The sequence below is a fragment of the Micromys minutus genome (genome assembly GCF_963924665.1).
Source record: "Micromys minutus genome assembly, chromosome: 24".
Classification (NCBI taxonomy): domain Eukaryota; kingdom Metazoa; phylum Chordata; class Mammalia; order Rodentia; family Muridae; genus Micromys; species Micromys minutus.
Genome location: NC_137959.1, coordinates 46,184,654 through 46,206,275, shown reverse-complemented (window position 1 = coordinate 46,206,275; position 21,622 = coordinate 46,184,654). Strand labels below are relative to the sequence as shown.

Below are 21,622 nucleotides of genomic sequence, written 5' to 3'. Positions count from 1 at the left end.
CTGGATCTCCCTCAGCTGGTCAGAGAGTCTCCTCTTCCCAGCATTAGCCAGGGCTGGGGTAGCCTTGGTGTGGGGCCTTGTGAACCTCTCAAGTTTCAAGAGTTCCCCGAGTCCTGTGGGTTTTCTTCACTTGGTAAGTCTTAAGGGCTTACACACTCCTCCGTGGAGTGTGTAAAACCCAGGGGACAGCTCCACGACATTGTACCTCCCTCTTCTCAGGTATTTCATCTCCCACAAACCAAACAAGACGTGGCAGCAAGTGTTCTGGTTTGCCATTAGCATCGCCGTCAACAATGCCTACATCCTGTACAAAATGTCAGATGCCTACCACGTGAAGAGGTACAGCCGGGCACAGTTCGGAGAGAGACTTGTCAGGGAACTGCTGGGCCTAGAGGACACATCACCAGCCCACTGAGACTGCTGGCCCAGGGGTGTCGGGGACAAGGAAGGAGCCTGTCATCTGCCTGCCCATTGGAGGGCCCATGTGTGGTCAGAGGTTCACGTCACTGCCCACAAAGGTGGCTCCCCAGAGCCTGATACAGGTGACTGGACAGGCTGTGACCTCGGAAGTTACCAGCAATAGGACCAGTGGAGCATCTTCTGCTTTCCAGAGCTCGGAAGATCATGGTGGGCTCAAGTTCAGACCAGGCAAGCTTACGAAATGGACCACTTGGTGCCACCCCTCAGCATGGGTTCCCAGCACTCTCGCGCGTGGTCAGCTTAGATGACTCCCTTGAAGAAGAGGTACAACGTGGTGCCGTTAAAACTCAGAGCCAACCGGGCAGGAGTGGCTGCAGCTTGCTGACAGCTTGCTGACTATAATCAGGGTGTTCCTGTTCTATCTCCGTGGGGCTGTGGCGAGCAGGACAAGGGGAGAGTGATGCTGTTGGTTTGGTTTTTTTTCTCAATGTATCTTCAGGTTATTTCCCTACTGTTGCTTAAGGTCTACCGTGAGCAAATGCGCTCCCCCACCCCCAGACACCACACACCCTCACAGCTCCCTGCATGATCACAGTTCTGTGTCCAACCTGTGGCAGAGTACGAAGGGCCACTGGCTTCCAGGGCAGATGTGGCTCCAGTAATCAAGGCCTAGGGAGCCTGCAGGCTGAATACTCTGTCACCATGTCACCGTTGGCAGAATTACCTGTCATAAGAACTATGTAGCATCATGAAAACAAAATCCACCTCTGTGGACCCTCTGTGGCTATGGGGTCCCCCAGAAATGTGCAGCAGGATTAGGAAGCTCTGGCTGGGACTGGCCCAGGCAGGAAGGTATGTGAGAGCTGCCCGTAAACCCAGGTCCTTCCCACCAGAGGCTGACACAGCTCCGTGGAGCTGGGCCACTGTTCCCACAGATGGGAAATAGGATTTTCCATGTCTTGCACCCTTCCACCTGATCTCACAGCTCCTGACATCCTCAGATGCAGAATGTCCCCAGCAGGCGCTTTGGGGCCTCCCTTGTTCCTTCAGAGAGCTGAGGTGCGGCTGACGGCTCTCTGCACCTTGTCACGTCTGTGCCCCCCCCACAAGTACCCTCGCCTGTGGTGGGACCTGCAGTGCCACAGACCCTAGACCCAATTTCAGTCTGTGTTTAAGATAACCTTTGCTGCGCCCTTCATCGGGGCAGAAGCACTTTTACCACATGGAGAAATATATTTTTAATTTGTGATGCTATTTTCTACAAGGTCCACTCTTTCTGAGTTCAGGTGTTTCCAACACTTAGGGAGACTAATGAAGGCCAATGGCTTTTTCTTTTCTGTCCAAATAAGAAAAATAAAAAAAAATAAAAGTCTATTTAGATGTTGGCTGTTAATATGTGGCTTTGTTTCAAAGGTCAGAGTTAGGAAGCTATCCCCTTGAATGTGCTTTCCCACTGTGAGACCAGGTATGTGTGAGCTGAACTTGGAATCTTGAACCATTGGACAGTTTATAAAAAGAAATCAGTCAGGATGTGATGTGTGAATATATTTATATACATATATATATACACATATATGTATGTATCCATATATGTGTGTATATATGCAAATGAATGATAGGAGCCGTTCTGAGTGTAGTTGTCCACACCCTCCCCCATTATTTTTAGTCTTGGTTACCTGAGGTCAACTGTGATCCAGAAATACTAAATGGAAAATTCCAGAAATAAACAATCCATAAGTTGTAAGCTTTTATTATAACACATTGCTATTTTACCGTCAACCTTTTATCGTGCCTAATTAAACTTTACCACAGGAGTGTATTAAAGGAAGAAACACCGTGTGTAATTCTGGCACCCACGGAGGATCTGGGGCTCAGAAATGTATTTGGCTGAGGGATGGTTAGAAGCCGAGTCTCCCTGAGACTGTGGTGTACGTCTCAGGCCAGCAGGTGGCGATGTTCCACAGAGTGTCAACTGCTGGAGCCTTTCCCCGTAGGAGGTACCCAATGTAAACAGTGGCAAGAGGGAAGCTAGGCAGGGCTGTGGTGGGGGGGCGGGGACTGCAGCCTGTGAGGCATCTGTGAGTTGAAGGGCTTTTCTTCTTTTCAAGAAGGTCAGAATGGCAATGGTATGCCATTAGACCTTCCAGACCTAGACCTTGTGTCCTCAGACACAGTTGTTGGTAAACTCTAAGCTTCTCTTGTCCTCAAGCAGATTCTGGCTTTTCAGGAATCAGACAACCCCAGTGACTGGGAGAGGCCCCTATGACAGCCTTCTGTCCCCAAGACAAAAGGCCGGTCCACTAGACCCCAAGGACTGTTGATCTAGTACACACTGCACATTGCACTAACACGGTCTCACTCTTCTGCTTGGGGCTAAGGCAGAATTTCTTGACAAGGGGACACGGTAGAACAAAGATGTTGACATCATGAAGCCAGAAAGCAGATAGAAAGGATGGAGCCCAGGTCCCAGGTCCCAGGGTCCTCTTCGATGGCACACCCTGGTAGTCTAACTTCCTGGTAGCCTAACTCGACACTCTTCCTGAGGACTCTGCCACCTCCCAGGACCGCCATAGACAGAGAAAGATGTCTTCAAATCTCAGCCTTTGAGGACACTGAAGACCCCTATTCCAGCGGCTCAAGAAGTGATTCTCTTGAGAGGTTTAGCACAAAGCCCAAATACTTCCTGCATATTTCCACAAACCACTGGTTCCCCGGGCCTGACAGAACACACAGGGCCGTCGGCACCACCGCATCCCATGGCCAGTGAGGCCTCTTTCCACTTGCTGGTGTTCCTCGGGGGATTTCTTTGTTGCTGGGCGCAGAAGCGAGAGAACCCCATGCTCTGGACTCCCCGTTTCTTTAAGACACCTGGCTCTGGAGGCTCAGAGCTGCTCGGGATCTGGGGTTGCACTGTGAACTCAGCTCAGAGCGGAAAACTTTCCTTTCCAGGTTTAATATTTGGCTGACAAGAGCCTCAGACAGGGACATCGTCTTCTCCAGCCATTGGGTCATCTTTGAATAACTCGGTGGGTCATCCTAGGCCGAGGCTTCCTGGCTGCTAACCAGGGAGGCGGACCACTGAGATGAAATAATGTGTGTTCAGAGTCCAGGTGAACTGTACCCCGACACAAGGTCTGAAGGGCTCAGATCTCTCATCTAAACCTGGCCATGGTGACGGCTTCCCGGAAGCTAGACACCTGACTGGGTGCAGGACTGGGGGCAGTCACCACAAAGGCAGGTGAGACGGATCCCACTGGCTGTGGGCTCACCAAGGGTCCAGGCCATGTTGTCTGTGTGTGTGGTCTGTCTACAGTGGGTTAACACAAACATGCAAGGCCCCTGTTTCTACACAATGTGTACGCAATGGCTAAGTGTATACACACAGGTTAAAAAAACTATTAATAAGGCAGTGGAATTTTATTCATTTATTTTTATTTTTTTACTGTAAGTTTCCTTCTAATGCTGAGAGAGAGAGAGAGAGAGAGAGAGAGAGAGAGAGAGAGAGAGAGAGAGATATCCAGAGGACCCAAGTTCAGTTCCCAGCACCCACATCAGGTAATTCTCAAGAGTACCTATAACTCCAACTCCAGGGGATCCTGCACGCTCATTCTGGACTCTGCAGGGACCTACACTCAAAAATGCATGCACACATGAATCTGGGGTTGAAGGCTGTGGGAGGATTTCCATTTGAGGTTATTTTAATTTTATTTTGTTTTATTTTAAGGTCATTTTGCTCTGATACCACAGTGCCAAGTAAGGTCCAAATCCATAGGAGGACAGTCTCGACCTAAACATGCAGACAAGGTTCTCTGGGATCCCAACAGTCAAATCAGGTGTTCAGTCTTGGCCTCACCCACAAGAGCCAATGACCATCAAGGGGCTCCCATATTGCCAGGATGGGAGAGCCACACTGAGCCAAGGGGAAAGGGGTGTGAGAAAGAGCTGGAGGTGACACATAGTCACCATTGACCTGGCTTCTGTGTTCCTGGGTCATCTGTGAGATGTCGTCAGATTTGAGCGACCCCAGGGCTGAATAGGGTCTGATGGTTGTATGTCACCAGGAGGCAGCCTCCAGCATTGGAGAAGTATCTGGCATGAACTCAGGGCACTTTTAGAGACTGGGGACAACTTACCAGAGGCAACCAGGCCTGGCTGTTGCTTTCAAAGAACGCTAGCACCCTGTGAGTGGAAGGTGGTTTTAAATCCATCTGTAGGCCTGGGCAGGGTACCCCAAGGAAAAGATATATCCAGGAAACAAGCCCTGGCTCTGGGCTCACAGGAAGAGCTAGCCCACAAAGAGTGACTTAGGACAGCGTATCCTGAGCCCCCCTCTCCTCCCTTAAGGGGTGCATGAGCTAACACCTTGAACACTGTCTTCCAAGTCCAGTTCTTCAGGTAGAGGGTCCTGCCCATTCTTGGGGAGCAGCCATGGCAGGGAAATGTGTGGTCAGACAAGACTGGAGATTTCAATTTCTATCAACACTCCTCATTCTCCCCTTGTAATTTTTATTTAGCAATTTTCCAAGGCAGACAATCCATTTTATGGGGACCTATATGTGTAGTTCTCCAGGATGTCACAGCCACAGCATCTCCTAGTAACACAGAGCGTGCCCTCCCAAGATGGCCCTCATCTGTACTCAAGTGTCCTTCACAAGATTCTTTTACTTATTTAAAAACTCCATAGCCCATGAGCTAAGTCTGGGGTCTTCTGTGTGACACGTGGCCCTGTTAGACAAAATCAGGTATTGGGGCTGGAGAGATGGATCAGTAGTTAAAGCATTGGATGCTCTCCCAGAGGTCCTGAGTTCAGTTCCCAGCAACCACACAGCCATCTGTAATGGGATCTGATGCCCTCTCCCGGTGTGTCTGAAGACAATGACTGTGTCATATACATAAATCTTGAAAGAAAGAAAAGGAAAAAGGAGATAATTCGGGTTTCTAGTCATGGTTGTTTCTTAACAGGACTGTAGAGCCCCGAACTCTAAAATACTGTCATACACACATCATTTTCCTTTCTGATGGCCTCTCGTGGGGTGAGAGGGTGTGGGGCTGTCACGCAAGGCACCAAGTTTGCTGGTGAACACAGCGGCTATTTTGGTCCCCTGGGAACTGACGCACTGAAGGCTCACTCTCCGGAAGGTGACTGTGAGTTCTCGGCTGAGTGAGCTCAGACCGTGGGCGTGGATAGAGGAGGTGTCACTGGGGACATGCCTTTAGAAGCTTTGCCTTGTCCCTGGTCCCTTTGCGCTTCACTCTCTACCTCCTGGTCTCTAGGGTGAGCATCTTCCCACAGTCCTTTCCTTCTGCCATGGTGCTTCTGCTGTGCTACAGGCTGGAAGCCAGCCCCGGAACCATGGGTTAAAATAAATCTTTTGCCTTTAACTATGGTTTTCAGATACTTTGTCACAAAAATCAGAATATACCTCTGACTGGGCTAGGCTTGTATATGCCCCACCCGGGGCTGTGGGAGATGCAGAGAGGACAGACCAAGGTTCCTTGCGGCCCCTTTTGGGAGATGGTCTCTGTATCTTCCTCAGCTCCACTTCCCATCCCTTTCTCCTCATAGACTCTTCTGTGCAGCTAGCAGCTCCCGTGACCTCTGACCTGTTGGCCCTTGCATCTTCTGTCCCTACGGGTACCATGGTCACAAGTGCACAGACCCAAAGGTGATGTGTGAACAAAGGAGATTTGGGAGGGAGCCACTTGCAAAGGACTGTGCCCAGTGTGGGGGCTCCTGAGTGACTGGCCAATCGCCTGTGATCTAGAGAACTGGGAATTTGCATAATACCTTTTCCAGAGGAGTCCTGCTTACTAAGTCTGCTCAGGGAAGTCCTTGGCTGAAGTTCAAATAAATGAGAGGGGTGCAGTTACAGCCTGGCTGAACATTCTAGAAGGTCATGTTGCTGTTAACAATGACTCGTGAAGGTGATTTAATTTTCCAGGGTGCTGTGTTTATATTTCATTGCAAGAGAACAAAAGTATTTTAAGGAGGGCTGGAGAGATGGTGCCTTAGTTAGGGTTTTACTGCTGTGAACAGCACCATGACCAGGGCAACTCATATAAAGACAGTATTTAATCGGGGCTGGCTTACAGGTTCAGAGGTTCAGTCCAGTATCATCAAGGTGGGAATATGGCAGCATCCAAGCAGGCCTGGTGCAGGAGGAGCTGAGAGTTCATCTTCATCTGAAAGCCACTAGGAGAAGACTGGCTTCCAGGCAACTAGGACTCAGGTCTTAAAGCTCACACCCACAGTGACACACCTACTTGTTGCTCTTGTAGAGGATCTGGCCTTGGTTCTTAGAACCCATATGGTAGCTCACAACCAATCATCTGTAACTCCAGATCCAGAAGATCCAACACTCTGTATTCACCTCTGCTGGCATCAGGCATACATGCAGAGAAATATACGTGTTCATGCAGGGCGCACATACATACATACATACATACATACATACATACATACATACATACATACAGGGAAATAACTCATGCCTCTTGCACATAAACTAAAGGGGATTCTGAGCAGCATGTCTTTCATAGACATTAGAATATTTATTTTAATAAGTTTCAGTGTGTGTGTGTGTGTGTGTGTGTGTGTGTGTGTGTGTGCATGCACACACACTTGTTGATCCATTGTGTGCCAATACATAGTGGGTACAGAAGACGTTGGGTGCCCTGGTGCTGTAATTACAAGTAGTGTGCAACTCATTGTGGGTGCTGGGAACTGAACTCTGGACTCTGGTCCTCTGCAAGAGCCACGAGTGTTCTTCTGAGCCATTTCTCAAGCTCCAGAATTAAAAAAATTTTTTTGCAACACATGATAGCAATGCTTGTAGGTTTTCTACTGGCCAAATATGGCTTCTAAACCTTTTAAAAAATTTCAATCTCCCAGTAAGTGCAGGATTCACCCTCACAGCTTCCTGTGTATGCCGATGTGATAACTTTTTAACCAGAGGCGTCAGTCTCCCGTTTGTGATCTCTTTCCTCTACGGCCCTGCCTGCCTCTCTGCAGTTCCTCCTTTCTGTCTCCAACTTTACTCTCCTTCTCCAGGGTTCCTCTGGTTGAAGGAGAGTTAGGAGGACATAGGTAGACAAGGAAAGGGAAATGAGGCTGTCTGAGAAGTTTTCGTTCCCAGAAGTCATTGCGAGAAGGCGTGGGGGTGGGTATCTAAACAGAACCAATAGGGGCAAAAGGAAGACTTGTGGGTGTATAAAATACCCAGCCAGAGTGGACGCCCACGGGGTTTCTCCAGATGTACTTAAGGATGTACGTCTGACTAAAAATCAAGGACTGGGACGTGGCCGTGACAATCTGGTAAGGGCTCCTTCTGAGCAAGGGGACAGTCTCACAACTAGCATGGTCGAATCTAGTCAGCCCCACCGCCATTTCGAACAAGGAAAGTAAGCAGCCTGCCTCTTTCAGGCGCTGATTCCATACGGCTGGGTGGAGCTGACTGACTGGAGATTTCTCCTAAAAGAACTAGAGCAGGAGTTGTGTCGGGACTCCTGAGCCAAAAGATATTGCGAACTGGGTCTCAAGGAACTCTTTGTCTTCCCGGGGAGGAACAGAAAGCTCTTTCTGCTTGCTGTACCTGGGAAGGGGCCACCACAGGCCTCTCTGCTCAATTGCTTTCAGCCTGAATTGGGCTCTTGGGCCCTTGAGCTGTAGGTAGCGAAGGGTAGGCACCTGGGGCCCGCTGGAGGCAAGGGAGACTTGCTCGGTTTTCTCTTGAGATGTTTTAACACACAAGCAAAATAGTCTTGGAGTTTTGTGATGTAGGGGAGAAAAGCCTGATTTGAGGTCAGGGTGGGGAGAACCGGAGATTCAAATGCAGGGGGGTTCGAATTAGCTAGAGGGCAGGGGCTGTCTCTGGGTAGGAAAGGTTTGTTGGGGGTTGGTACCTCTGAGGGCCTTTAGCTGTTTGCCCAGAGCTCACATGTATATTGCTGGGGTGGCAGGGCAAATGCCCTCTCACACATATGCCCTCCCCTTAGCCCAGGTTGCCCCCGCCCCCGTGTCCCTGTTGCATATGTAATGCTCTCTACTGGCCTTGCAAAAAACAAACAGCAGGCTCCGGAGGCATTGGAGGCATTGGAGGCATTGGAGGCATTGGAGGCAATCAAATACACAGGCCCCCAAGCTGGTGGGTTAGAAAATGGCAAGAGTGCAGGGCGGGGCTGCGGGGTTCCACCCCTTCGACAGTCAGTCCATGCAGCTAAAGGACACCTCGTGCCTGAAGCGCTAAAATGGCTACACCTTGGAAGCTCATGTGAAAGTGCCAAAGTAGCCCAGGACCGGGTGCTTTAGACAAGCTGCTGCCCGCAACAGGTGGGGGCAAAAAGGTTCAACCCGCTGGGGTGCAAGGCTGGAAAAGAGGGCCCCACCAGGTCTCAGTGGCTGCCTCTTCTGCCTGGCATCTCTAGGCTTGTTTCTCTCTGACTGAGGAAGAATATCCTTTCCCGCTTGCTGCCTGCTTTTGCCTGGTCCTACCATGCCCTCCGGACCCGCTTTCTGTTTTGTTTTTGCTTCTCCTTTGCTGTAGCAGAAACGGGACGAGGAAAAAGAGCATTCCGTGCTCTGCAGATTACAGGTACATGGCACAAATTATTCACCGTGGGTGGACTTCATGCTTGCGCCTAGATTATAGATGTGAGAAACGGATCAAAGGGAGCATGTCTCTAGGTTGTATGTAATGGTGGATTATACTAGGAGGTTATTTAAGGTCATGGGTATATGGGCAAATTGTAAATAATCCAAGCAGGTACCCATGCCCAAGTCTGCTTCCTGCGTTCCTTGGCCCCATGTTTGTGTCACGAGGTGTAACAGGGAAGGTGGATATGAACAGCCAGTTTCAGATGAAAACTGGGCAAGAGTAGCTGATAAAAGCCGTGGCTGGACGCAAGCCTAGTGGGTGTCTGGGGCCTTTCCAACCAACCTGGGGGGCCCATGAGCTGAATGTAGCCTGTTTCAGTTGGATGGTACTAGGCTTGGGGCCAAGTCACAGGTGAGGCCTCCCACCCCCTCCTCTGGGAATAGGAATGTGACAGGCACTAGAGGTGCAGTTGTTAAGGACTAACCCTGCCTGTTGGCTGAGAATGGACTAATAGTTCTGCTTCTCTGGCATTTCTGTGAATGAAAATGGAGAATTTCTAACTCAGTAGGTGAGTGGGTCCCAGAGTGAGGCAGAGCCCATAATCTGGGCTTTTAAGAAAACACTCCAGCTCATGATTGAGGCTTGGCTGCCCCACCCCCGCCCCGGTGGGACCTTGATCATATGTAACTATGTGACATCACTTGTAACTGTGGAACACCTGTGACCTGGGCTAATGGGCCTCCGCCTACCTACCTCCTGTCTGTCTCTGGTTGTCTCCACCTCTGTGAAGTCTCTGAGTTACTGATCACTGCTGATATCTTAACTGAGGGCTTGGGGTGATGTGAGGCTGGGGCAGAACATCCCCGCCACACAGCATGGTCTTTCTGAACTCCGTAGATGGGGCTCCTGGCACCTCTTAGAGCTGATGCTTTACATAGACAGTGGTTCTTCTGGCAAACTAAGTGTTTCTAGGGCTGGTGGCATCAAATGTCTTGAATGCAAACAGAACCCTGGGAAACCCGGGCCTGAGTTCCCGAGGCCAAGGACAAGACAGTGGCATGGCCCTAAGAAAGATGAAGAAAGCGGGAGGTGGGAGGTGCCTGAGCCATGGGCAGGTGCAGAAAGCCCGTTAGGTAAGCCAGCATCTCCCCAGGACAGACTGACATGCCCTCACTGCCCGCTGCTGACAGCCTGGGCAGGCCCATCCAGGGAGTGCAGGTCGGGAAAGACAACCCCAGCCCAAGACTTCTGTATCTCCCTGCCTCAAATTTATGGCAAGTGGAACAAACCTGTTTTAAGATTCCTCCAAAGTCACCACCCAACTACTTTCTCAAACACTGGGCAGATTTATTTTCCGACACTCAAACAAAAATCCCGATCTCCTTTGTCAGAAGCTGTGCTCCCAGCATCCCCTGGGAGGTCTCCCTTATAGTGGACATGGGAGAATTCTGACGACCTGTGTCCTCAGAACTTGGTTTAGCAGAGGCTGAAGTAAAAACGGAGGGTACTGAGTTGTTGAGGCTGTCTGCCTTCATTGCAGGCACATGCAAATTGATTGTAATCACAGGTTTCCAGGTAGTTGGTCAATGTCTCAGGGTGACTATTGCTGTAATGAGACACCATGACCAAAAGCAACCCGGGGAGGAAAGGGTTTACTTCTTGCTTGCACTTCATATCAAGTTCATTATCAAAAAGGAAGCCGGGGCAGGAACGTGCAGGCAAGACTGATGCAGAGGCCGTGGAGGCTGCCGCTCCCTCGCGTGTTCCTCATGGCTTGCTCAGCCTGCTTTCTCATAGAACCCAGGACCATCAGCCCAGGTGTGGCACCACCCACCATGGGCTGGGCCCTCCAGTATCAATCATTAAGAAAATGCCCTGCAGGCCTATCTTTTTTACACACAATACATCCTGACCACAGCTTCCCCTCCCTCCACTCCTCTCTGCCCCCCACCTCCCCTATCCCCCAGGTTCACCACCCCCAGTGGACAGGCCTCCCAGGGATATCTACTGAGCTCAGCACAACTAGACATAATAAGACTTAAGTACAAACCCTTCATCAAGGCTGGGTAGGATAGTCCAGTAGGAGGAAAAGGGTCTCAAGAGCGTAAGAGTCAGAGATATCCATGCTGTCAGAAGTCCTTCCCCAAAACACCAAGGACTTAGTTGATTCTGCTCTTTCAGAGTTCTTGACCCCCTCTGGCTTCTACAGTCCTCTTCCCCATCTTTTTTCGGGGTTCCAAGCTCCAAGGGGAAAGACCCAATGGAGACTTCAACCTGGGCTCTCTCTACCTAGTGCTTGATTGTGGGTCTCTACATCTACTCCCCTCAGCTGCCACAGGCACTTCTCTGATGGCAACTGCACTAGACATCAATCTATAAGTATAGTGCAACATCATTAGGAGTTATCTGTTGATTTGATTTTTTGGTGGTGGTGGGGATAATCGTGTTTGTATCTACCCTAAGTCTCGAGGCTGTCCGGCCTCTGGTTCCTGGTCACCCAGGCAGCATTGATTATGACGGCATTGATCACGATGGCACAGTATCTCAATTAGACCAGTCGTTGGATGGCCACTTCCATTGGTTCTGAGCCACCATTACCCGAGCCCGTCTTGCAGACAGGAATGGATTGTCAATGGAAGATCTTGTGTCTGCGTTGGAAGCTTTGTCTGGTTAGGGATTTCAGGAAATTTCCACTATATTATGTTTCCACATCACCCCCAAAATGCCCTCCAGTTCCAGTCTTCTTTCTCCCTCCGTCCCCACCTGATCCTTCCTGTTCACATCCCCACCCACCCCCAGTCCACTCCCAAAATGTAATCTATGTTCTGTTCCCAGGGAGACCCATGTGCCCTTTCTTGTTTAGCCTCTGCTTCTGCAGACTGTAACATGATTGACATGTACTTGCTAATTCCACTTATAAGTGACCACATACCGTGTTTGTCTTTCTCGGTCTGGGTTACCCCACTCAGGATGATTTTTTTTTCCTCTAGGATTTGCCTGCAAATCCCATGATGTCATTTTTTAAACTGCTGAGTAGTGCTCCATTGTATAAATGTAACACGTTTTCTTATCCATTCTTCAGTTGAGGGACATCAGTGTTGTTTCTGGTTCTGGCTAATTATGAATAAAGCTAGCATGAACATAGTTGAGAAAGCATCCTTGTGGGTGGGAGGGAACGCCTTTGGTTATATGCCCAGGAGTGGTCCAGCTAGGTCTTGAGGTAGATCGATTCCCAATTTTCTGAGGAACTGCCATATTGGTTTTCATAGTGGCTGTACAAGTTCTCACTCCCACCAGCAATAGAGTCATGTCTCCCTTGTTCCATATCCTTGCCAGCAGGAACTGTCACCTGTGTTATTGATCTTAGCCATTCTGACAGGTGTAAGATGGAGTCTCAGAGTAGTTGTGAGTTACATTTTCCTGGTGGGGAAGGATGTTGAACATTGATTTCTCTAGGTGTTTCTCAGCCATTTGAGATTTGCTCTGTCGAGGACTCTGTGTTTCCATCTTTATTTTTAACTGGATTGTTTGGTTTGTTGATGTCTTTTTAGTTCTTTGTATATTTTGGATATTAGCCCTCTATCGGATGTGAAATTGATGAAAATCTTTTTCTATGCTGTATGTCGCCATTTTGTCCTGTTGATGGTGTCCTTTGTCTTACAGAAGCTTTTCAGCTTCAAAGGTCCTGTTAATTGTCGAGCTGAGTGCCTGCACTCTGGGTGTTCTGTACAGGAAGTTGTCTCAAGGTTATCTCCCACTTTCTCTCCTATCATGTTCAGTGAGTCTGGTCTTCTGTTAAGGTCTTTGATTCACTTGGACTTGAGTTTTGTGCAGGGTGATGAACATAGATCTGTTGGCATTCTTCTACATGCAGATATCCAGTTAGACCAGCAACATTTATTGACAATGCTTTCTTTTTTCTAATTTGTATTTCTGGCTTCTTTATCAAAAATCAGGTATCAATAGGTGTGCAAGTTTATTTCTGGGTCTTTGATTCAATTCCATTGATCAACCTGTTTCTGTACCAATACCACATAGTTTTTATTATTATTTCTCTGTATGTAGTAGGGCTTCAGATCAGGAATGGTGATACCTCTGAAAGTTCTTTTATTGTTTTAACTATCTTGGGTTTTTGTTTTTCCATATGAAGTTGAGTATTGTCCTTTTAAGGTCTTATAAAGGATTACATTGTAATTTTGAAGGGGACTGTCTTGTACCTGTAGATTGCTTTTGGTAAGATGGCCAATTTTACTATGTTAATCCTACTGATCCGTGAGCATGGGAGATTTTTCCATCTTCTGATATCTTTTTCAATTTTTCTCTCTAAACTTTTCAAGTTTTTATCAAACAAGTCTTTCACTGGCTTGGTTAGAGTTACACCAAGGTGTTTTGTATTGTTTGTGGCTGTCGTGGAGAATGCTGTTTCCCTGATTTCTTTCTTGGGCAGTTTGCCATTTGTATACAGAAAGGCTACTGGTTGGTTGTTTTTGCTCTTGTTTTGTTTTTTGAGTTAACTTTGTACCCAGCCACTTTGCTGAAGGTGATTATCAGCTGTAAGAGTTTTCTGGTAGAATTTCAGGTGTTGCTTATGTATACTATCATATCACGTGCAAATAACAATACCATGACTTCTTCCTCCCCGAATTGTATCCCCTTGATCTCCGTCAGTTGTTTTATTACCCCAGCTGGAACTTCAAACATTATACTGAATAGACATGGGCAGAGTGGACAGCTCTGCCTTGTTCCTGATTTTAGTGGAATGCTTTGAGTTTATCTCCATCTAATTTGACGTTGGCTAAAGGCTTGTGTAAATTGCCTGTATTATGTTTAGATGTGGTCCTTGCATTCCCTACCTACTCTCTCCAAATTTTATGAAGGGGTACTGGGTTTTGTTAAAGGCTTTTTCAGCATCTAATGAGACAATCCTGTGGTTTTCTTTCCTTTGGTTTGATTATATGATAGATTACATTGACTGGTTTTCATATATTGATCCATCATCCCTGCATCTCTGGGAGAACGTCTACTTGGTCATGATAGATGATTTTTTTAATGAAGTTCTTCAATTCAGTTTGTGAGATTTTTATTGAGTATTTTTGCATCTGTGTTCATTAGAGAAATTGGCTTGTAATCTTTGGGTATCAGTGCGCTGTGGCTTCATAGAATAGATCTGGCATTGTTCCTTCTATTTTGTGGAATAATTTGAGGAGTATTGGCATTAGTTCATCTTTGAAAGTCTGGTAGAATTTTGTGACAAAGCCTTCTGGGCTATCGGCTGATCTTATGAAGGCATTTTTCTTTTCATCTGAGGCCCCTTCTTTCAGATGACTTTACCTTGTGTCAAGTTGACATAAAACTAGTCAGGGAAGTCACCTTAAGTCTAGCCAAGGAGGGTGTCTTAAGGTAGATGTTGATTAAAGGCAGATATTTCTGTTTCTGAATCCTCCTTTATCGGGAGTACTCACTGAACTCAACTGTCACCTCATTTGCTGGCTGGGTTTTGTTGTCAACTTGATACAAGCTAATTATTTGGTAAGAGGGATTCCTAATTAGGAAAATGTCTTCATAAAATTGGTCTGTTGGCAATCTGTGGGATATTATCTTGATTTAATGATTGATGTGGGAAGGCTCAGCTCACTGAGAACAGTACTTCTGCCCCCAGGGCAGGTGGTCTTAGTATAAAAAATCAGGCTGGGTGAACCAAGGGGAAGCAAGACCATAAACAGCATCCCTCTGTGGTCTCTGCTTCAAGTTTCTGTCTACAGGTTCCTGCCTTGAATTCTTGCCCCGACTTCCTTCATAATGAATTGTGATCAGGACAAGCAAACTGAAATTAATCTTTGCTCCCCAGGTTGATTTGGTCATGACATTGTATCACAGCAACAGGAACACCAAAATAGCTTATGTAGCTTAAAGGTTTTGGAAGAACACTGTTTCTAATGTACAACCACTAAATAAGCCATCTGGACACACCTAGACTGGTATAAGGGCAGAGGTTGTGGGTCCAGTCAAGTGTTCTTAGACTCACAGCAAGTCTTTCGAGTATAAAACCACAGGGTTCAGGTTGTTTTTTGTTTGTTTGTTTGCTTTTTAGAAAAATACTGTTTGAGTTTTTGTGAATCTCACATCATGCTCCTCAGTCTGACTCATCTTCTCATCCTCCATATTCACCTTCTACCCTGCAGTCTTCCTCCAAAAGAAGACAAATATTAAAAACTCTCACCGTGTCATGGTGTGTCTCACAGGACACCCTTCTCCCACCTCACAGTACACCCTTTTCCCCACCTCACAGTACACCCTTTTCCCCACCTCACAGTACACCCTTTTCCCCACCTCACAGTACACCCTTTTCCCCACCTCACAGTACACCCTTTTCCCCACCTCACAGTACACCCTTTTCCCCACCTCACAGTACACCCTTTTCCCCACCTCACAGTACACCCTTTTCCCCACCTCACAGTACACCCTTTTCCCCACCTCACAGTACACCCTTTTCCCCACCTCACAGTACACCCTTTTCCCCACCTCACAGTACACCCTTTTCCCCACCTCACAGTACACCCTTTTCCCCACCTCACAGTACACCCTTTTCCCCACCTCACAGTACACCCTTTTCCCCACCTCACAGTACACCCTTCTCCCACCTCACAATACACCCTTTTCCCCACCTCACAGTACACCCTTTTCCCCACCTCACAGTACACCCTTCTCCCCACCTCACAGTACACCCTTCTCCCCACCTCACAGTACAACCTTCTCCCCACCTCACAGTACACCCTTCTCCCCAAACAGCTTCTCTTGCAAATGATCATCTCAGTGGGTCGTTAGTCTGGTTTGAGGGCTCTGGCTTCTGCCTCACAAGGACTTCACTCAGATATCCTGATGTTGCCCTGTGTCATGGAGATCCTGCAGCTTTGGTTCTGTAGGACCAGCCCCCTTTCACATGCTCCAGAAGTTCGTAGATGGAGTAGATGTTGGGGTGGGCCAGTTCAGAGCCCTGGGTCTGGGCCTGTGTGGTAGCTGAGTTGGTCAGCCTGACAACTCTCCCATGCTCACACCAACTTGGGCTAGCTCTCTAGCAATGCCCAGGTGAGGGACAGGGCCAGCTCTACTGTCCCGTACTGTACTCTACTGCCCAGGTGAGGTGTGGGACTGCTCTCCTGAGTTCTGTAGCCAACAAGGGGTGGGGCCCTCTCTCCTTAGCCCTCAGGCATCAACATGGCCTAGGCAGCAGCCCAGACTAGAAACATCTGGTAGCCTTTGGTGGTAACAGTCCTCCATTGCTGCACAGTCAGGAACCCATCATGGCTCTCAGCAACAGCTTGGGCCGGGCCTCACCGTGGCCTCAGTGGCTGTTCCTCGCTTCCCTGGAGTTTCCAGTCCTTCCTCTCTTCATTTGCACACTCTGTTCTGTTTCTCCTTGTCCATCTCCCCACCACTCATCCTGGGGCTCTGGGGTCATCTCAGGAGGGCTGTGTCCCACCTTTGCCATGTGGCACTCAGGACCCTGGGCTCAGTTTTATAGAGGAAGAAATAAATACCATTTTTATAAATTGCCCTGTTGCCATCTGGCTTAGAGATAGGACAACTTCAGACTCAAGCATTTGTTATAAAATGTCCTCCAAAATCCCAGTTGCTGAATGAGGCTGTCTCACACAAGAAAGGAGATGGTCTAAGGGGGGTGGTGCCCAAGATATTGGGCTTACCTGAGTGTGAGACAATATTTAAGCAGCCATTTCTCACTAATGATTTTTTTTTTCCTGATGAGGAAAATGTTGCCCAGACGTGGGACACCATAACCTTGGCTCACTTCAGTACCATGGCTCCTAGCTGCAGCCAGAGAGCAAAGGCACTGTGACTGCTATTAATCTCACTCATAACTCTCACCCGTTGCTTTCATTTCTTCAGCACTGAAAGCACAGCTGAGGTAGATCACTCTGTGCGCTGTAAACACACAGCGCTGGGTTTCTGTGAGGCTCACCTGGGGACTCACGGGTCCCGTAGTTTAACCATATGCACACAGGTGATGTTATGTGTAACCAATCAATTTTTAAAAATGGGTTTTCTTTTTAAAAATGTTATGTGCATTGGTGTTTTGCCTGCATGTGTGCTGTGGGAGGTGCCAGACCCACTGGAACTGGAGGTATGAACAGTTGTGAGCCACCACGAGGGTGCTGGGAATTGAACCTGGATCCTCTGGAAGAGAAACCAGTGCCCTTGACCATCTCTCCACCCCTCAGTTTTCTTTTCCTAAGGTGATGTTGCTCTGTAGGTCAGATGTGCCAGCTTCCAAAAGATCTTCAAAGCTAGGCTTGCTGGCAGTTGACTTAGTGTTGTTACTATGTTTCATGTTTTTCCAGATTGGAAAAGGCCTCCTAAAACTTAAGCAAGTTACACAAACTGTATAAAAGTCAAAGTGTAACACACTGACATCAAATCTGAGCTTAGATCAATGGAGTTGTTGGGCGACTCTGTAACAATCGGGAGGACAGGCTTAAAAGGAAAAAGGTATGTCAGTTTATTTGTTGTCAAGCTTTATCTAAACATTCCACAGCAGTTACCTATAAGACTGGGGTGACTGGCCTTCTGGGTTTCCTAGGATCACACTTGGAGTGCATATGAACAGGATTAAAAGGGAGGCTGTTTTCACCTTACCCTCCAAGGTCAAGTAAGTCCCAGGGGACTGTGCAAGCATCTCTCAAAATGTTCTGTAACTATGAGGCAACCACCCAGTTAGTGCAAAGCAGTGTCCCGTCTGAATAGGACAATCAATATGGGGAAACTTTCCCTGGTGCTTTGAAGTGGAACCATGTTCAAACATGGCCTTCGACTTACCCTCACCTAGATGGAAAAACTGGTAAGGGTAGTGGTGATAGGAAGGGTGGGGTTAGAGGATCCAGAGGCCAGGAGTGAGAGGAAATAGATTCTCAACTGGCCTTGATGATTTGGCCACTGACATGGTCTTAAATGCCCAGCAGGAAAGTATAATCAAAGACTAAAATGATTGGCTTGCTACTTTAGTGGTCCAGGGGGAATCATAAGGTCAAATATTAGGTTTAATTGCATATGAGATGTTTTAGACAGTTATGTCTCACTAATGAGTTCCTTCTTAATAGCTAAATAGGGGTCACCGTGACTTTGTCTCAGTTCAACACTGCAACCCCCAACCTCCAGCCAAGAGAGACAGGTCCACCATTGTTTTAAAAGAAGCTGACCAACTGGTAAGGCCAGACAAGACACTTGGATGGCCCTACTCCAAAGATTGATTTGGACTAGCCTTCTCCCAGGACCTCACGGACAGGTCAAGTCCCCATAAAAACCTTGCTCCAACATGGAAATGACCTGTTTCTCTGTGGGGCATCTTGGGAGAGACTCAAGGACTTGATCAACTTTCTAGTTATAAAGGGATATAAGGTCTTTAGAGAAAATGTGCAACCTGACTTCTAGGTAAATCCAACAGAGAAACTCAACCACTTTCAAGATGTGGGATCCCTGTTTCCCAGACTGGGCCTGTCTCATAAGACTCTCCTCTTTCGTGGACCAACACCCTTGGAGACGATATCCTTTACTTCATCCCTACCCAGCCATCTCATGGAGACAAGCGATGGCCCCATAGCCGGTCTTTTTATAAAAGCCACCAGGATTCAGTCAAGGGCACCACCCTTGACTTTTCCTAATCTAAATTCCCTTCCAAAGCCCAGACTGGATAACAGACAAAGTCCTGTCCTCCCAGTGGGTACTGAATTTCAACTCATAATTAGGCATGGTAGAATATACCTGTAATCCCAGTGTGTGTGTGTGTGTGTGTGTGTGTGTGTGTGTGTGTGTGTGTGTGAGTCTGAGGACATCCTGGACCATCCAGGTTAGAAGTGAGACCCTTTCTCCAAAACAAGCCAAACATGTGGAACCTGGGGTGGGGGTGGGGGGTACAAACCACGTTCAAGGGAAAGCTGGAGCTCATGGGACGCTTGTCTGTGGCTGACTTGAGATCGAAGACGGCCACAGCAAGTGGACTACAACCCGTCACTGAACAAAGCCACTGAGCACCACCAATTCCCAGATCTTGAGGTTTAAGAGCTACTCACTCATCAGCAGAGAGCAGAAAACCAGATCTCTCTCGGACAGAGGCTTGGGACACATGGACTGTCACTCTTTGTCACTGGGTTGAGGTAATGTGTGAGGTCAGCAGGGAGATGCTACTTCACAAGCTCAGTGCCTTTGTTCCTGGAGCAAACCTTTCGTGACCCTGACAAATTTGGAGCCAATGCCTCTGAGCTGCCCCACTGGGATGCTCCTGAGCCCAAAGTGTTTGAGACAGTTGTGCAGGAAAAGAGAGTGCAGAAACTGGGCCTGTTCGCTCTCTGAAAGGTGAATGGGTGTTAGACACTTCCCCACCCCCACCCAAGAAGCCCACAGTAACCTTGGTGTCTGTGCCAGATGCTAATAGTACGGTGTGGCCACTGCAATCAGGTCTGATTCTGAGCGGGCACAGGGAAGCCAGTACGAGGTGGGGGAGGGCTCCTTCATGATCCCATGCAGCCAAGCAGAATACTGAAGATCATGAAAAGGAGTCACGGAGGCCAAATCAAGGCTGTGGCCTCTAAGGACATTAGAGTATAGGCTATCTAAGACTCTAAGGCTGGGTGGACTGAACTGGGCCTGGGAGAGGGATGGGTTTAGGTGCTGCTGTCAAACTTCAAAAGTGTCAGAGTAACCCAACAGCAGCAATTCTGACAGCCTGTGCTTATCTGGACCCAGTGATCTCCCAACCCCAGGTTGGTTCTTTGTTGTTTTGTTTTTTGTTTTGCCTTGCTTTCTGGAAAATGTCCCACCTCTGGTTGAGGCTGTTCCCGGTCTGCCCAGCAGAGGGAAGCAGAACCTCAAATTACCACAAAACATACGAAACAGTGTGGTGGATTGGAAAGTTCAGGCAGCTGGAATTAGGAAAGTCACAGTCCTACATGAGGCCAGCGACAACACGGTCACTGGGACGAACAGACTGACCGGGCAGGGATGGGAAAGGGCTGGAGAGTCCCACAGTCCTTCATGGCCACCGTGTCTAGGCCTGTGAGGCCCTGGGACAGGCGAGGGGTCCGTGATGCTGCACCACACTTTTCAGTGGAGGGTAAGCTCACAGTGTGCATGAAGGACTGTCGGGACCGGGTGAGGGGGAGAGGTGGTAGGTTGCCCTGCCCCCCAGATCTGATCGGAGCCCACTGTGGAGAAAAGTAGCAAGGGTAACAAGCTGAGCCATGATCACAGGGACACTGAGTGAGGCCAAGGACCTCACCTGGACCCGGGTTGTGCACAGTTTACAGCCGAGATTGGCAATGACACAGGCTAGTGGCTCAGCAAGGAGGGAAAGGAGACCAGGGCTGGAGTCCAGGACTGCTCACACCCAGAGCCCATTTCCCCGGCACCCATCACATCCCAAGCCAGACGGTTTGGCTCTCTTGGAAAAACCCATCTAGTCCCACAGTTGTTCCATGGTTGACTTATAAGAAATCAGCCAAGCAGGCGAGGTGCCGTGTCTCCCGCCTGGGCACTGAAGGTCACCGAGAGGCAGATGAGAAGAGCTGCAAACTCTGCTTTACAAGGTCACCCAGACCGAGAATCTTGGCTGCTTCCAGCTCTGAGAAGCCGGGGTGAAATCTCACAACCGGTCTAAATGGGCGTGTGCTCACACCACCTCTGGAACAGCTGACTTTAGCAAAACTACAGCTTTTAGGGCACACAGTTGTCTAGGTGTGGATGTTTACAGAAGGCAGGCCATGGGAGGGGACAGTACAGGGACATAGCTCCGTATGTGGGCTGCCTGAGCCTCTTGTCCTGTGTTCTCCCTCAGCTGCCTTTGCATATGCCCTCCAGGACGTGGTCACTCTAGTGGTAGCCACAAACCAAAAAGAAGTATCATGTGAACAGAAGAGGCATGGTCATGACTCAGATCTGGTCTGTGACCTCTGGCCATGGTGAGGTCACTGTGAGGCTACCATCTGGGTATCTGGGTATCAGGCAACTTGTATGAGGGAAACTATTTGGTACCCCGACACAGCACAAGCTGTGAGCATTTCCTAGGGCATGTGGGTGACAGTTGAGATGTCAGGAGGAAGCTTTCATCTGCCAGACAACCTTCCCAGACAGTCTGCCTTTGGTCCCACCTTCACTTGTCTGCCCGTCTTTCCATCTGGGTCTTGAGTTAATCGTTTGACTCAAGGACATATCAGAGAAACCTTCAGCATGCTTCCCCACTCCCAGGCTTGGCGTTCTCTGCTTCTTGAGTGAAGTTTGTTATTAATACATTGGCACGAAAACATCCACTGAGTGAATCTGAACCCCTGGCTCTTCTATGCTTCCTTCCTTCCTTTGAGGCGGGATCCCAGGCTGACCTGAACTTGTGGTGTAACCAGAGATGCCCTTGGTATACCTGATGCCCCTACCTCCACCCCGAGTTCTGGAGTTACCAGCACACACTGCTGAACCTGATTCTTCACAATGAGAGAAGCAGTGGTATTCAGGTCTGGTGTGTGCGGCCGACCCTGCAGGCCTGGGCATTGACAGAAATGTCTGTCTCTCTGGCATGCTGGGTAGGAGTCCTGCTGTTCCTGGCAGGA

The 21,622-nt window shown here is 48.5% G+C and overlaps 1 protein-coding gene across 1 annotated transcript in view; it reads left to right on the top strand.

Annotated features, from left to right (window-relative positions):
- The window catches only part of PGBD5 (piggyBac transposable element derived 5), a gene marked incomplete at both ends in the record, with an annotated part of 59,936 nt that extends 59,521 nt beyond the window's left edge, over positions 1-415 (top strand). Inside the window, one exon of the mRNA XM_080936751.1 lies at positions 220-415. Within this exon, the coding sequence (XP_080792877.1) occupies positions 220-415 (196 nt within the window). The remainder of the gene's footprint in view (positions 1-219) is intronic.
- Positions 416-21,622: the final 21,207 nt, after the last annotated feature.